General features: G+C 44.8%; 1 protein-coding gene across 1 annotated transcript in view; it reads left to right on the top strand.

Moving 5' to 3' along the window:
• Positions 1 to 18409, top strand: part of PCSK5 (proprotein convertase subtilisin/kexin type 5) — a 748165-nt gene that overhangs the window by 555088 nt on the left and 174668 nt on the right. The window contains exon 21 of the mRNA XM_069763164.1: positions 11808 to 11910. Within this exon, the coding sequence (XP_069619265.1) occupies positions 11808 to 11910 (103 nt within the window). The remainder of the gene's footprint in view (positions 1 to 11807; positions 11911 to 18409) is intronic.

The raw sequence follows: 18409 nt of genomic DNA, 5'->3' as shown, positions 1-18409 counted from the left end.
CCATCAACCTTTATGGAGTAGTATACGGGGGGCATACACTATGGAGCATCTTATGGGGGCCATAAACTTTTATGGAGCAGTGTACGGGGGGCATACACTATGGAGCATCTTATGGGGGCCATAAACCATAATGGAGCAGTGTACGGGGCATATGCTATGGAGCATCTTATGGGGGCCATCAACCAAAATGGAGCAGCTTATGGGGCATATGGATGGGAGAAGCAAATTAAAGAATGGTGGCACAGGATGGGAGCAGCACATGACAGAACGGGGGTGCAAGATGGGAGCAGCACATGACAGAATAGGGCAGCACATGACAGAACGGGGGCGCAGGATGGGAGCAGCACATGACAGAACGGGGGCGCAGGATGGGAGCAGCACATGACAGAACAGGGGCACAGGATGGGAGCAGCACATGACAGAATAGGGCAGCACATGACAGAACGGGGGCGCAGGATGGGAGCAGCACATGACAGAACGGGCGCAGGATGGGAGCAGCACATGACAGAACAGGGGCACAGGATGGAAGCAGCACATGACAGATCAGGGGCGCAGGATGGGAGCAGCACATGACAGAACGGGGCACAGGATGGGAGCAGCACATGACACAATAGGGCAGCACATGACAGAATGGGGGTGCAGGATGGAAGCAGCACATGACAGAACGGGCGCAGGATGGGAGCAGCACATGACAGAACGGGGGCACAAGATGGGAGCAGCACATGACAGGATGGGGACGCAGGATGGGAGCAGCAATTGACAGAATGGAGGCGCAGGATGGGTGCAGCACATGTCAGAATGGGGGCGCAGGATGGGAGCAGCACATGTCACAATGGGGGCGCAGGATGGGAGCAGCATATGACAGAATGGGGGCGCAGGATGGGTGCAACACATGACAGAATGGGGGCGCAAGATGGGTGCAACACATGGCAGGATGGGGGCGCAGGATGGGTGCAGCACGTGACAGGATGGGGACACAGGATGGAGCAGCACACGTCAGAATGGGGGTGCAGGATTGGAGCAGCACATGTCAGAATGGGGGTGCAGGATGGGTGCAGCACATGACAGGATGGGGACGCAGGATGGAGCAGCACATGACAGGATGGGGACGCAGGATGGAGCAGCACATGACAGGATGGGGACGCAGGATGGATACCATATACCAATATAGATGCTCGCCACCCGGGCGTAGAACGGGTTCAATAGCTAGTGCAATATATGGTCCTGTAATGGCTGAAAGTCTTTGCAAAAGATTAGCTAACAGCACACTCTCAATGTTAAAATTAACCTACCCTTAAAATTATAGACTGTTCCTGTCTTTGTCAGTGGGCAAACTATATTGCATAATGCCACTAATGCAGCACAAAGCTATGGTACTGCTATATGTTACAAGCATACATACATTGCTTATATAGTTTGTGTATTGTAATTGTATTATAATCCACCTCAAAGGTTTTTTTTTTTGCTTGACTAGTTGGGTTTCAGCCTTTATCACTACAAACAACTACTATGTTCACCCTTGATTTTTACAATGATCCTTCCCAAATTATCCAAAGTATGAAAGCCAACCACATGTTAAGTCCTGGGACCAGCAGGACCCTCATTTAAATTATGTAAAACTTTAAAATAATTAGCAAATTTTGCATTAAAGGGAATCTGTCAGCAGGTGTTTGTTATATATTCTGAGATCAGTGTGATGTAGGGGCAGAGACACTGATTCCAGTGATGTGTCACTTACTAAACTGTTGCTGTTTCCCTAAAATCAATGTTTATCAGCAGGAGAATATTACTACAGGACTTGGTGTCTTGTGCCTCCTAGTCCTCCTGCTTTGTAACCACACCCCCACCATTCAGAAAGCTGCCAATCAGTGTTGTGGGTGAGATTATACAGGGCTCAGCATTCTGAGCTCTGTCAGATCTGCAGCAGAGAAAACAGTGATTGTATGCGAATGACAGCATGCAAATTAGCAAGTGACACATCACTGGAATCAGGTTCTCTCCACGACACCAATTTAATGCTGCTGTCAGATTCCCATTAACCTGTCCACTATGCAATGTAAATACTGACCTTTATGCATATCTGTTTCAATGTTTGTGAATAAATGGTTTAATTTTATGTCTAATTTTCCTGCTTATACAATGATAAAAATGAAGCACTTGTTAAATTAGAGGACAATAAAGAACATACAAAATGTCTACAACAATATGCTTGCTTGAAGACCACTCTGCAAAGTCAAAGAAGTCTTGGGTTTGCCTAAAAAGTCTCCCATAAATCTCAATCTGAGAGGTTTTACAACCCATATGTACCATTACTCTGCTATTATATCTTATCCTCTCTTTGCTTGGATTTCAAATGATGACATCATTTCTTAAGAAGAGCTTCCAAGAATATTGTTTTAATTATTCCGTGTTTTATTGCTCATTACAAGCGCTCCTATTTTATTTTGGTATACAGAGAAAAAAGAAATGATAAATGCCAAAAAAAAAATTTGATTGAAGCCCAATGGCGGTTCATAAGGATCACTGTACAAAAATCTGATTTACATTATAGGATAGTTTTTTTTTACCTTTAAAATGTTACACATTTGTTTGGATTATATTCCACATTACGAAGTTCTCATAGGCATCAGGACTGCAGATACGAAGATACCACATGCTTCCTGCCATTCAGATGAGTCCAGTAAAAAATATTCAGTAAGTAAAATAATTTGGCTTGGTGTGTGTACGCTACAGGGATGACCAGCTGGCTTGTGACTCCTAAAATATATATATATATATATATATATATATATATATATATATATATTTGTCACTCTAAGGCAGGGATGTCAAACTCAAACACAGAGGGGCAAAATTAAATACATAGATAAAGTCGCAGGTTGACCTTCATATTTATTGAAAAAATTGGGAAGTTTTTCCTTCTCATCAAATATAATGATGAACCTTTTCATATGGATACAAACTTTTGGTTGAACATTGAATCTGGAAAAGGTTAAGCTTAATACTATAAACATGGAGAAGTTCCAGAAAATGTGATGAAGACATGTAGAGGAATAATATTAATCACCACAGTAAAGTAAGGAGAACCCCAATAATGTAGGAAAAGTTGTAGGGATGGTAGATAGTAGTGATGAGCGAATATACTCGTTACTCGAGATTTCTCGAGCATGCTCGGGGGTCCTCCAAGTATTTTTTAGTGCTCGGAAATTTAGTTTTTCTTGCCGCAGCTGAATGATTTACAACAACAAGTACATGTGAGGATTTCCTAGCAACCAGGCCACTCCCACATGTACTTATGCTGGCTAACAGATGTAAATCATTCAGCTGTGGCAAGAAAAACTAAATTTCCGAGCACTAAAAAATACTCGGAGGACCCCCGAACATGCTCGGGAAATCTCGAGTAACGAGTATATTCGCTCATCACTAGTAGATAGCAGTATATAGGGGAAGGCAAAGGGTGTAGTGACTCACATACAGAAGGAAATACAAGGAAGTACATAAACAGCACTGAAACAGTCATATTCGCAGAGTCAAAAATGGGAAGATTGGGAGTAAACAAAAAGCCTATGAGCTCAATACATGGGAAAAGGATAACAATGTACAAAAAAAGACCAAACAGATCAATAAAATAAATCATGGCATAAGCACACCAGATCAATACAGTACCTGTGGCCAACTTGTGGTGGAGATAAAGGTCAGTAGGCGCTACGTCTTCTGAGATGTATGGGAGAGCACAAGGAGTGTGTGTGCTGATGTAGGCAGAAGAGGAGGGCATTTCTGTCCCGGGTGAATTCCGGTCAGGAATTGTGTCACCGCTGGGGAGCACGTTACCACAGAGCTTCATGTAAACAGCCTCTAGTAGCCAGGGAGCGTGACGAACCGAAAACACTTGCTTTTTAGTATTAGCACATGCGCTGTCTACCGGCGGGCCAGCTCTGGTAGACATTTGGTATTTTCTCGCAGGCCAACTAGAATTATACTGTGGGCCAGATTTATCCCTGAAGTCTGAGTTTGACATCTTTGCTGTGAGACTTCATTCATACGTCAGTGATTTCTCACGTATGAAAAAAAAATTAGTTTGGGTGCCATCAGTGTTTTTCATCTAATTTTCATCAGTGTTTGGTCAGTATTTACCATTAGTGTTTTATCAGTGTTTTTCACTGGTGAAAAAATATATAAATAAATTACAGAGCTTCTTCTGTTCATTACAATGTGAATTATGGATAGCACACAGATTGCCATCTGCGCGTTGTCCGTGAGTTTTACGTTTCCACAGACTCATATAGGTAATTTTGATCCAAAATGCTCAAAAATGAACATGTCTCTATGGGTTTTTTTTGCAGACACATTGTGCCTTCTACTGTTTGCTAAACACAATGGCTCTACAGCATAAGCCTGAAGCTGTTGCATACCTCAACAGTCCCTGCATATTACTTTCCAAATATTGCTATCATACAATAATACTGGGAGGTTGCTCCTGACATTTTCATTTCCAGGGAGATCCTTAGAAAATGGGGTCCTTGGGTAATTACCTATCTTGCAACCCCCAAAACCAGCACTCGTGTTTCATATTGACCATGACGATTACAGCTGGGAGGTGAAAAGCTATGAAACTGCCCACTATATATATGGATTCAGTGGTAGAAGCAGAAGTCTGAATTTAGCTTTGGCTGTAAACGGCGAAGAGAATGTATTGTAAGTAACTCAAGAACAAATATGTGTGAAGATACACATATAAAGTGAAACATTTAAACAGCATAATTCTCTACGTAGGCATAAAATGAACTATTCTAACGGAGCTAAGACCTGTTACTATGATGAATAACACTTCGGGGCCTCAGCTGACACAACTCAAAGCTTAATTGTCACAAAGTTTATTTAATGGGGCAATAAAATCAATAACTCTGCAATTTCCATGGAAATAAAACATTGGCTGATCTTCATTTCTGAATCTCATTGCGCTGCCGGTCGTAAATAACCCCATCAAATATATTAAGTCATTTTTTAATGCACACTCAGTGAAGGAAATAAACCTTTGACCAAATCGTGGCAGAGAAATATAAAGTGAGAAATAATTTATGGCGCCCATAGTCATCTGATTGTGTCCAGGTCACACTCTCCTCTCGTTCCCTCCTGTTCGATGTGTGGGTCGGCTTGACTTCATTTAAGGTCGATCAATTGTAATTTGCCAACTCGGTGTCTTTCTGATAAGAAAACCATTGAAACACTTACTAATCCCACAAAGGTTGCTCAGCGCTCAGTATCCTGAACATGATTTAATGACATTGATTTTGTTTTTTTATTACAGCTCAAAAATGAAATACTTGGTCTTCTTGTTTCCATTGTAACGTGAATCTCATTATGTTGTAAACGATTTTTACCAGTAAAATTAGACACGTTTTGGTGATAAGCAGGAGGAATGGATTAACCGGAGCTGTACAGTTTATTTGCAAAGTGGTGTTCCAGCTATTTTGTTAATACAGCTGTTTGATTGGGATTATACATGAGAATACATATTTTTCTAAAAGTTGTAGTTCCTTAAATCATAACAGTGAATTATTAGTGTAATATTATTTTAATCATGAAAGACCTATTATTAAAATGCACATTCGCATGTCTCTAATGTAAAACTGAAGCCACGGGCCAACATTCTTGTTAGTATAAGTGCAATGTGTACCTACTAGTGATGAGCGAACGAGCTGGGATAAGGTCCTATCGGAGCGTGCTGGGGTGTTATCTGAGCATCTGGATGAGCTCGTATATTATGTTCAAGTCCCTGCGGCTGCATGATTTATACAGACTGAACACATGTGGGGATTGGGTAACAAACAAGAAATCCCCCATATGTTGAGGCTATCTAACAGCGTACTTTTGAATGACACCATTCATTTTATCATGTGATGCACTGGAAAGCGGGAAATCATATTGCCAGGGTAAAATGGACCTGGCAATGTGATTCTCCGGGTCAGTACAATTACACAGATAGATACCAAATGTGTACTTGTGTCGCCATTTTCCGAGACATGCTTTTTGGAATATAGCACTGTGACATGGCTTATTTTTTTTGCCTTGAGCTAACGTTTTTATCGATATCAATTTGGGGTAGATACGATGTTTTGATCACCTTTATATTTTGATAGATTGGACTTTTACAAATGAACAGATTCCAAATATCTATATGGAGCGCCCCCAGACACAGGGCCACGCGTTCTCGGTACCGGGCCTCTCTGGTTCGGTTCTGATGCTGTCACGGTGGCTAGACCCGGTCCGCGACCCTGCTAAGGGGGCGTCCAATAAAGGTGGTACAGTCTGTCAGGGATTCGTGATGCCACCTGTGGTGTTCAGTCAGGGTGACCGACGCTGCTGTGGGGTCCGCTGGGGCGATGGAATAGCAGCTGGATGGTATACCTTCCCACAGGTGAAGTATGTCCCCAGGGCTTCCCAGTAAGGTGGATGGTGATGGTGTGAGGTGCGGGCAATAACGAGGACACAAGGTTGCAGTCTCTTTACCTCTTTACTGAAGACTTCAGGATCCTCAATCCAGAGCATGCTAACAGGGCTATCTGAGACGGGCCGATCCGATGGGCACTTCCAGAGTTCCCTTTGCAGGTGGAAATCGTTGCCTACCAATAGCGCCTGTGTGTTGTAGTGCTACCCTGCTGAGCATTCGGAATAGTCCTCACAACTTCTGTTCTCGTTCATTCGTTCTTTCTAATGTGTTCCAGATGTTTCTGGTTCAATGTCCCCCAGGTATATTATGGCTAGGACGCACCCGTATGACGGGAAGGCCTGGAGGTCTTCCGGGACCCTAGAGACGCCCCTCTCCCACTGTTGCCCCCTATGTCTTCGTAGGTGTTTAGGTGAGACAGCCAACCTATAATTAACTGTCCTGCAGAGTTTGAAGTAAGGCGTAGAGTCAGTTACTCCCTCGGTGTTCCGGCCACCGGCTACGCGCCTCAGTAGGATGTTGCCTCGGTCTCACGGCACGACTCCTACTGGCTCTCCTTTGTGCTTTATCTCATTTCTCACTGTCTCACAATATCCTTCGCTTCGTGTCTCTTTCTTAGGATACCGCTGCGGGGTGTGCAGGCATGGTTCCGTAACGTTCTATTCTGGTCGCTAGGTGCCTGCCAGATTCCCACGCCTGACAGGGACCCCCCTGTGTCTTCTCCCTACAACACCCCCTGTCACGGGATGTTGCCTAAATCCAACCCAGTCAGCTTCTGACTAACTTTCTATCCAACCCCTAGTTTTACCAGTGTGAGGAGGGGCCCAATAAATAAAGCCTTTTGCTCCCCCTAGTGGCCGGAATGTGAAGTGTAATGTGTGCTGGTGATACCTGGTCAGTAGAATTCCTTCAGTGCCATCAGACGTACCATCACTCCCCTTAGTGGCAGAGTGTCATACTGCAACGACCAGATCTCTGGGGCGCTGCATATATTTTCTTCAAATTGTTTTATTTTCAATAAGACAAAAAGAGGATGATTTGAATTTGTGTTTTTATTTTTTTTATGTTTTTTAATACTTTTTTGTAACTTTTTACAGTATTTAATAGTCTCCTTAAAGTACTTGAAGCTGCGATCATCTGATTGCTTGTACTCTACATAGCAGTTCTACAGCACTGCTATATCTATAATATAACGCTGGGAGCGTCACTCTGTCCGAAGCCTCTATAGACTGCGCAAGCGCAAGCGCCGGCGCTGTCTGGGCCTCACAGAGCGACGCTCCCGGGAGATCGCGGTGTGCGTTCACACTGAACACACACCGCGATCTCCACCGCAGAAGCAGGGACCGCCAGGAGGGTGAGTATCGGCCTATATTCACCTGTCCCCGTTCCATCGCTGAGCGGCGCCATCTTCCCGGTCTTCGGTCTGTGGCCTTCAGTTCAGAGGGCGCGATGACGCGCTTAATGCGCGCCGGCGCCGCCCTCTGAGTGAACAGTCACGGCCAGGAGACCGGGAAGATGGCGGCGCTCAGCGATGGAACGGCGGACAGGTGAGTATAATAAGTGCTGGGGGGGCCTGAGCTGGCGGCGATACCGGCACCTGACCCCCACAGCGCGCCGGTGTCCCCGCCTGCTCAGGCCCCCCAGCACTCGGCGCCGAGCGGGTCAGAGGCAGTATGGGGACGGAGGATGGAGCAGCACATAAGGATGGGGACGCAGGATGGAGCAGCACATAAGGATGGGGACGCAGGATGGAGCAGCACATAACAGTATGGGGACGCAGGATGGAGCAGCACATAAGGATGGGGACGCAGGATGGAGCATCACATAAGGATGGGGACGCAGGATGGAGCAGCACATAAGGATGGGGACGCAGGATGGAGCAGCACATAACAGTATGGGGACGCAGGATGGAGCAGCACATAAGGATGGGGACGCAGGATGGAGCAGCACATAAGGATGGGGACGTAGGATGGAGCAGCACATAAGGATGGGGACGCAGGATGGAGCAGCACATAAGGATGGGGACGCAGGATGGAGCAGCACATAAGGATGGGGACGCAGGATGGAGCAGCACATAAGGATGGGGACGCAGGATGGAGCAGCACATAAGGATGGGGACGCAGGATGGAGCAGCACATAAGGATGGGGACGCAGGATGCAGCAGCACATAAGGATGGGGACGCAGGATGGAGCAGCACATAACAGTATGGGGACGCAGGATGCAGCAGCACATAAGGATGGGGACGCAGGATGGAACAGCGCATGACAGGATGGGGACGCAGGATGCAGCACATAAGGATGGGGACGCAGGATGGAGCAGCACATAAGGATGGGGACGCAGGATGGGAGCAGCACATGACAGGATGGGGATGCAGGATGGAGCAGCACATGGCAGGATGGGGACGCAGGATGGAGCTGCACATAAGGATGGGGACGCAGGATGGAGCAGCACATAAGGATGGGGACGCAGGATGGAGCAGCACATAAGGATGGGGACGCAGGATGCAGCAGCACATAAGGATGGGGACGCAGGATGGAGCAGCACATAACAGTATGGGGACGCAGGATGGAGCAGCACATAAGGATGGGGACGCAGGATGGAGCAGCACATAAGGATGGGGACGCAGGATGCAGCCGCACATAAGGATGGGGACGCAGGATGGAGCAGCACATAACAGGATGGGGACGCAGGATGGAGCAGCACATAAGGATGGGGACGCAGGATGGGAGCAGTACATAAGGATGGGGATGCAGGATGGAGCAGCACATAAGGATGGGGACGCAGGATGGAGCAGCACATAAGGATGGGGACGCAGGATGCAGCATGAACATAAGGATGGGGACGCAGGATGCAGCATGAACATAAGGATGGGGACGCAGGATGCAGCATGAACATAAGGATGGGGACGCAGGATGCAGCAGCACATAAGGATGGGGAGGCAGGATGCAGCATGAACATAAGGATGGGGACGCAGGATGGGAGCAGCACATAAGGATGGGGACGCAGGATGCAGCAGCACATAAGGATGGGGACGCAGGATGCAGCATGAACATAAGGATGGGGACGCAGGATGGGAGCAGCACATAAGGATGGGGACGCAGGATGGAGCAGCACATAAGGATGGGGACGCAGGATGGAGCAGCACATAAGGATGGGGACGCAGGATGGAGCAGCACATAAGGATGGGGACGCAGGATGCAGCATGAACATAAGGATGGGGACGCAGGATGCAGCAGCACATAAGGATGGGGACGCAGGAGGCAGCAGTACATAAGGATGGGGACGCAGGATGCAGCAGCACATAAGGATGGGGACGCAGGATGGAGCAGCACATAAGGATGGGGACGCAGGATGCAGCAGCACATAAGGATGGGGACGCAGGATGCAGCAGCACATAAGGATGGGGACGCAGGATGCAGCATGAACATAAGGATGGGGACGCAGGATGCAGCAGCACATAAGGATGGGGACGCAGGATGCAGCAGTACATAAGGATGGGGACGCAGGATGGAGCAGCACATAAGGATGGGGACGCAGGATGCAGCAGCACATAAGGATGGGGACGCAGGATGCAGCAGCACATAAGGATGGGGACGCAGGATGCAGCAGCACATAAGGATGGGGACGCAGGATGCAGCAGCACATAAGGATGGGGACGCAGGATGGAGCAGCACATAAGGATGGGGACGCAGGATGGTAGCAGCACATAAGGATGGGGACGCAGGATGGAGCAGCACATAAGGATGGGGACGCAGGATGCAGCAGCACATAAGGATGGGGACGCAGGATGCAGCAGCACATAAGGATGGGGACGCAGGATGCAGCAGCACATAAGGATGGGGACGCAGGATGGAGCAGCGCATGACAGGATGGGGACGCATGATGGAGCAGCGCATGACAGGATGGGGACGCAGGATGGAGCAGCGCATGACAGGATGGGGACGCAGGATGGGAGCAGCGCATCACAGGATGGGAGCAGCGCATCACAGGATGGGGACGCAGGATGGGAGCAGCGCATGACAGGATGGGGACGCAGGATGGGAGCAGCGCATGACAGGAAAGGGAACGCAGGATGGATCAGCACATGACAGGATGGGGACGCAGGATGGAGCAGCGCATGACAGGATGGGGATGCAGGATGGAGCAGCACATGACAGGATGGGGACGCAGGATGGAGCAGCGCATGACAGGATGGGGACGCAGGATGGAGCAGCACATACCATGATGGAGACAATATACCAATATAAATGCTCGCCACCCGGGCGTAGAACGGGTTCAATAGCTAGTATATAATATAATATTGCACGCCCCACTTTTCAGTTTTTGAATTTCCACAAAAATTTAAAATAACCAATAAATTTCATTCAACTTCACAATTGTGTTCCACTTGTCGTTGATTCTTCACCAAAAATTTACATTTGGTATCTTTATGTTTGAAGCATGATATGTGGGAAAAGGTTGAAAAGTTCCAGGGAGCCGAATACTTTCGCAAGGCACTGTAGCTAAAGTCATGATCTCCTATGAATACCACCTGGCTTTCATAGGAGAATTGTCATGAAAAGCACAAAGGTTTTCAACAGACATCCTTCTGTAATGGCAACCCATCAGCGCCCTGCGATTACATCACGGGCACACCGATGGGCACATGGACTGAGGCGCTCCCCTGCCGGCACGTGTTAAAGGCCACTGTCCGAGATTAACATCGGCATTTAACGGGTTAACAGCTATGGAGGGAGAGCTCTGCTCCATCAGCAGCTGTTAAAGGCACATGATGGCTGATTAAATCAGCAATCATCTGCCGGTAAAGATGCAGGCTCGGAAGCAGGAACACGAGATATTACATAAATGTACATCATATGCCATGAAAGGGGTGAATATCAATCCTGCACATGCCAGGAAATCGAGACATTAAAGAGGACGTAGTAGAATCATGCCAACATTTGTACCAAAGATAGCTGATAAGTACATCCAATTTTCAGCAAGGCAGGACTGGAGCAATAGTAAGTATGATTACCAAACTAACCCCAAATTGATGTAAACTAAAATAAAAAAATAATTATTCAATTTTTCAGTATTTCATGACTCTGTTCAGTTTTGGACCACCAGAGGTGGAACTACAGCATTCCAAGGATTAAAGGTGAACATGGAATAACCCTTTAAGGAATAGTATGTAAAATATTTTCTTAATTTGTCACACTTTTTCCTTTCGCAGCTTCTGTTTGCCACCAACACTCTTGATATCCATTAAGCATTCACTAAATATCTGTTGCTGAAATTCTTTATGTCTCCTTTTGATTTGATTTGCAATACTGAATTGTTAGTGTGTGCAGGGTACACTTTAACCTTTCTTCTTTTTAGGTGAATACATTGAAAAAGCTGGACACTGCATGCCGTGTGATGCCTCTTGCGATAGGTGCACTGGTCCTGGTAGGCATAAATGCATTGGCTGCTCTATTACCAGGTAAGACCTTTTCATGAGCTTTTATTAAAAAAAAAAAAGTTTTCTCGGCTTTGTCCTTACAATGTCCAATCCTGTTCTTGGCACAAAATATCATCTCTTCTATGGAGTTTTATCACAGTCATCTGACTGGTCTACTGCAAATGACTTGAATTGATTTTTTTTTCACCAACATCTTTCATGGAGAGCTATCTGGCTATCTGCAACCACAACTCCAGTAGCGTAACTAGAGTCCAAAATTTGGACCTAGGCTCCCACCTGCATGTTTTGTCAAATGTATGGGCCCTTGTAGAATTTCACATCCTGTAAAGACATATGTGTTTGTAATGCTGGTGGGTGTGGACCCACTGAACCACTGGGCCAGATTTACCCTGGAGGGCCATGACTAAGGGGCTACCTGGTGTTCAGTAGCACCTGTGATGATGAGGTAAGGCTTGGGTTGCAGGAAAGCCACCAGGTGCCACTCCAGGGCAATGGCTTGTAGAAGCTGACTCACGGGTCAAAGCAGATATGTGAGGTACAGAGAGGCAAGACAGAAGAGTAGTCTGATGGTTCGGGGCGAGGCAGGCAGCACAGGTTCAGGATACGAAACCGAGGTTAGGAGTGGAGAATACAGACAGGAAGACAACACAAGCCGGGTCAGTAATGGGAGTTATAAACAAAAGAACACCTTGGCAGGAACTAGATGCAAGCAGCAAACTGCAACCTAAGCTCGGGCAGAGGTGAGGAGGGTGCTGCATGGACTCAGCAAAGGCCACACAGAGCGGCAAACACAGTAAGTAGCACGGCGGCAGAAACACATGTGAGTTACCATCATAACAGTGTTTATCCCCCATGTAATAATGTTACCCATCCTGTAATAATGTCCTCAATTCTGATCCCTTCTTCATCCTGGGCTCCTTCCTGGTCAAAATTCCCCATCGTGATATAATGTACTCCATCTTTCCAGTAACAATGTCCCTGTTCTGCGTCTGTTCTCGAACAAATATAAAAAAAAATATTCTTCTTATATTCCTCCACTCCTCTGCGTTCTGTTACCTCTTCTACATCCTCTTCTATAGCCAGCGTAGGAGCCGGCAAATCACTTCAGCGTATAAGAAAAGGACAGCACATGATGTCACTGTCATGCGCCGCCCATGTCCAGCATGCCAATGTCAGCTGCCAGCCTCTGATTGGCCAGCAGTTTATATTGCAGTGCAGGGAGCCAGCAGGTCTCTGCATCGCAATTTATTTCAGCTGAATGTGCATCCTCTGATGCAGTTCCAGCTGAAATAGCTGCTGGTGTCAGTGGTCCCCCTTTCTGCACGCACCCAATTGTGATTACATCCTCTGCAACTGCAATTGTTACACCGCTGCATCAATCTATTAAAATTAATGGCTGTTACAGAACCTGAAAATTGATGGCCACATGCGATCCTGGTGATGGTTCATGAACCATTCTAACATGTCAAAAAAAACATGAAAATATAAAAACATTTTTATATGAAATGTAAAAAAAATAAGCAGAAAACCCATTGAAGGACCTTTGAAATTTTTCAGGCTCTGGAACTATGTATATACGAGTATGTCACAGTGACGTTTCATATTCTGTCATCCCTCGTAGATCAAAACCTCTATTTATAGAGGTAAAGCACATGAAATACTGTATGCATATTTGATTTGTTTGGTGAAATAATCCCTTCACTGAGTGACTTTGCACATTTGGGACGTTTTTCAATTTAGACTTTGTAGATAGAGGCCGCAGAGTCTAAAGTAGATTTAAGGTAAAGGGGCCCCATGGAAAAATAGTTCTTCCATCATTTTAACACAGTTCAATGTGATATTCTTTGCCAACTTAAACTTTGAGAATTTTTCCTAATAATCTGAAGAAAAATAAAAAAGAAACCAATTTTATGAATCCACTTATAGCCAACATATCACCTTATTTCTTCCTAAATTATTCACCTTTACCCTCAGCAAACATCAAAGTGACACTAGTCAAAGTATGTTTAGCCTAGAAATGACCACAAGTCATTAAATACCACAAAGGCCTGAGAATTTAGAATAGTCAGAATATTACTTTAGTTCTTGCCTTTGAATGTTTGATTTAAAGTAGGTGCTCATGAAAGGTTTAAGTGTGCCAATTACGGTTAAGTTTAACGGAACATCAACTTCAGATAAACGTGTATTTAAATAAAACTTCTGAAACCTTTTAATTAATATATTTCATATAATCAGATCAGAATGGATTAACCCCTTAGGCCGGCGTCACACACAGCGTATGAAAATACGGTCCGTATATTACGGCCGTAATACGCTGAAAAGTCCCGAAAATAGTGGTCCGTAGCTCCTCCGTAGGCAGGGTGTGTCACCGTTTTTTGCGCATGGCATCCTCCGTATGTAATCCGTATGGCAGCCGTAATGCTTTCTAGGAAAGTTCCCACGATCTAGGAACAGCCAGCAGAGGGCGCCTCACCGCAAATGAAGCTAAATATAGGTCATTGACCTACTTTACCTTCATTCCCTGGGGTTTTGCAGGCAGGAGTAGCGCTGCATTAACAGAACTCCTGCCTGCAAAATATTTTAACCCCTTCAGATGGATTTACATCGTTGGACCTTACAGATCCTCGGAAGGTATGTATATTCTTGGTTTATTATTTTTTTTTTATTTACAGATCGAGGGTCTTCAGTGAGTGGATTGAGAGTAGAATAAATTAATACAACAACCTTTGTGTTTTTTTCATTAAATTAATTTTTAATAATGTGTGTGTGTTTTTTGTTTAACCCTTTACTAGTATTGGATTAATAATGGATAGGTGTCATAATTGACGCCTCTCCATTATTAATTTGGCTTAATGTCACCTTACAATAGCAAGGTGGCATTAACCCTTCATTACCCCATATCCCACCGCTACACGGGAATGGGAAGAGAGTGGCCAAGTGCCAGAATAGGCGCATCTTCCACATGTGCCTTTTCTGGGGTGGCTGGGGGCAGATGTTTTTAGCCAGGGGGGGGCAATAACCATGGACCCTCTCCAGGCTATTAATATCTGCCCTCAGTCACTGGCTTTACCACTCTGGCGGAGAAAATTGTGCGGGAGCCCACACCAATATTTTCCGCCATTTAACCCCTTAATTTACTAGCTAGAACGGCCAAATTTTGCATATACACACTACTAACATTAGTAGTGTGGAATATGCAAAAAAAATGGTGATATGAGATGGTTTACTGTATGTAACCATGTCTCATATCATGTCGGTTTTAGGAAGGAGAAAGCAAAAGCCGGTAATTGAATTACCGGCTTTCTGCTATATCGCGCTGGATGAAATATTAATATATATACATATATGTGTCTCAATGACATATATATATATACCTATTCTATGTGTACACATTTATTCTACCTATTCTACTGTAAGCTGTCAGTGTGATTTTACTGTACACCGCACTAAATTGCCGGCTTTTCTCTCAAACAGCGCTGCGTATTCCTCGCAAGTCACACTGCTGGTCCGTGTGTAATCCGTATTTTTGTGGCTTCCATAGACTTTCATTGACATTTTATTTGCGCAATACGGTGACAAACGCAGCATGCTGCGATTTTCTACGGCCGTAGAAAGCCGTATAATACTGATCAGTTTAATACGGCAGATAGGAGCAGGGGCATAGAGAATAATTGTGCCGTATTTTTTGCGAGTTTTACGGACGTAGTTTCTGCGCTCTTACGTCCGTAAAACTCGCAAGTGTGACGCCGGCCTATGTGACAGAGCCAATTTGGTACTTAATGACCGAGCCAATTTTTGCAATTCTGACCACTGTCACTTTATGAGGTTATAACTCTGGAACGCTTCAACGGATCCCGCTGATTCTGAGATTGTTTTTTCGTGACATATTGTACTTCATGTTAGTGGTAACATTTCTTCGATATTACTTGCGATTATTTATGAAAAAAATGGAAATATGGCGAACATTTTTAAAATTTTGCAATTTTCAAACTTTATATTTTTATGCCCTTAAATCAGAGAGATATGTCATGAAAAATAGTTAATAAACAACATTTCCCACATGTCTACTTTACATCAGCACAATTTTGGAAACAAATTTTTTTTTTGTTAGGGAGTTATAAGGGTTAAAAGTTGACCAGCAATTTCTCATTTTTACAACACCTTTTTTTTTTAGGGACCACATCACATTTGAAGTCATTTTGAGGGGTCTATATGATAGAAAATAACCAAGTGTGACACCATTCTAAAAACTACACCCCTCAAGCTTCTCAAAATCACATTCAAGAAGTTTACTAACCCTTTACGTACTTCACAGGAACTGAAACAATGTGGAAGGAAAAAATGAACATTTAACTTTTTTTTGCAAACATTTTAATTCAGAACCATTTTTTTTATTTTCACAAGTGTAAAAACAGAAATGTAACCATAAATTTTGTTATGCAATTTCTCCTGAATACGCCAATACCCCATATGTGGGGGTAAATCACTGTTTGGGCGCACCGCAGAACTTGGAAGTGAAGGAGCGCCGTTTGACTTTTTCAATGCAGAATTGGCTGGAATTGAGATCGGACGCCATGTCACGTTTAGAGAGCCCCTGATGTGCCTAAACAGTGGAAACCCCCCACAAGTGACAAAACTAGACCCCTTAAGGAACTTATCTAGATGTGTGGTGAGCACTTTGAACCCCCAAGAGCTTCACAGAAGTTTATAACGTAGAGCCGTGAAAATAAAAAATCGCATTTTTTCTACAAAAATGATCTTTTTGCCCCCAAATTTTTATTTTTACAAGGCTATCAGGAGAAATTAGACCACAAAAGTTGTAGTGCAATTTCTTTTGAGTACGTCGATACCCAATATGTGGGGCTAAACCACTGCTTGGGCACACCGCAGAGCTTGGAAGAGGAGTGCCATTTTACTTTTTCAATGTAGAATTGTCTGGAATTGAGATCGGACGCCATGTCGTGTTTGGAGAGCCCCTGATGTGCCTAAACAGTGGAAACCCCCCACAAGTGACCCCATTTTGGAAACTAGACCCCCCCATGGAACTTATCTAGATGTTTGGTGAGAACTTTGGATGCCCAAGTGCTTCACAGAAGTTTAGAATGCAGAGTCGTGAAAATAAAAAATATTTTTTTTTCCACAAAAAAGATATTTTAGCCCCCAAGTTTTTATTTTCACAAGGGTAACAAGAGAAATCGGACACCAAAAGTTGTTGTCCAATTTGTCCTGAGTATGCTGGTATCCCATATGTGGGGGTAAACCACTGTTTGGGCGCACGGCAGAGCTCGGAAGGAAGGAGCACCGTTTTGGAATGCAGACTTTGATAGAATGGTCTGCGGGCGTTATGTTGCGTTTGCAGAGCCCCTGATGTACCTAAACAGTAGAAACACTCTACAAGTGACCCCATTTTGGAAACTAGACCCCCCAAGGAACTTATCTAGATGTGTGGTGAGAACTTTGAATGCCCAAGTGCTTCACAGAAGTTTAGAATGCAGAGTCATGAAAATAAAAAATATTTTTTTTCCACAAAAAAGATATTGTAGCCCCCAAGTTTTTATTTTCACAAGAGTAACAGAAGAAATTGGACTGCAATAGTTGTTGTCCAATTTATCCCGAGTACACTGATGTGCCATATGTGGGGGTAAACCACTGTTTGGATGCACGGCAGAGCTCGGAGGGGAAGGAGCGCCGTTTTGGAATACAGACTTTGATAGAATAGTCTGTTGGCGTTATGTTGCGATTGCAGAGCCCCTGATGTACCTAAACAGTAGTAACCCCCTACAAGTGACCCCATTTTGGAAAATAGACCCCCCAAGGAACTTATCTAGATGTGTGGTGAGAACTTTGAATGCCCAAGTGCTTCACAGAAGTTTAGAATGCAGAGTCGTGAAAATAAAAAAATATTTTTTTTCCACAAAAAAGATTTTGTAGCCCCCAAGTTTTTATTTTCACAAGGGTAACAAGAGAAATCGGACCCCAAAAGTTGTTGTCCAATTTGTCCTGAGTATGCTGGTATCCCATATGTGGGGGTAAACCACTGTTTGGGCGCACGGCAGAGCTCGGAAGGAAGGAGCGCCGTTTTGGAATGCAGACTTTGATAGAATGGTCTGCTGGCGTTATGTTGCGTTTGCAGAGCCCCTGGTGTACCTAAACAGTAGAAACACTCTACAAGTGACCCCATTTTGGAAACTAGACCCCCCAAGGAACTTATCTAGATGTGTGGTGAGAACTTTGAATGCCCAAGTGCTTCACAGAAGTTTAGAATGCAGAGTCATGAAAATAAAAAATATTTTTTTTTCCACAAAAAAGATATTGTAGCCCCCAAGTTTTTATTTTCACAAGGGTAACAGGAGAAATTGGACTGCAATAGTTGTTGTCCAATTTATCCCGAGTACACTGATGTGCCATATGTGGGGGTAAACCACTGTTTGGATGCACGGCAGAGCTCGGAAGGGAAGGAGCGCCGTTTTGGAATGCAGACTTTGATAGAATAGTCTGTGGGCGTTATGTTGCGATTGCA

Source organism: Ranitomeya imitator, chromosome 1 (assembly GCF_032444005.1).
Source record: "Ranitomeya imitator isolate aRanImi1 chromosome 1, aRanImi1.pri, whole genome shotgun sequence".
Taxonomy (NCBI): Eukaryota; Metazoa; Chordata; class Amphibia; order Anura; family Dendrobatidae; genus Ranitomeya; species Ranitomeya imitator.
This window is presented reverse-complemented; position numbering and strand designations above follow the sequence as displayed.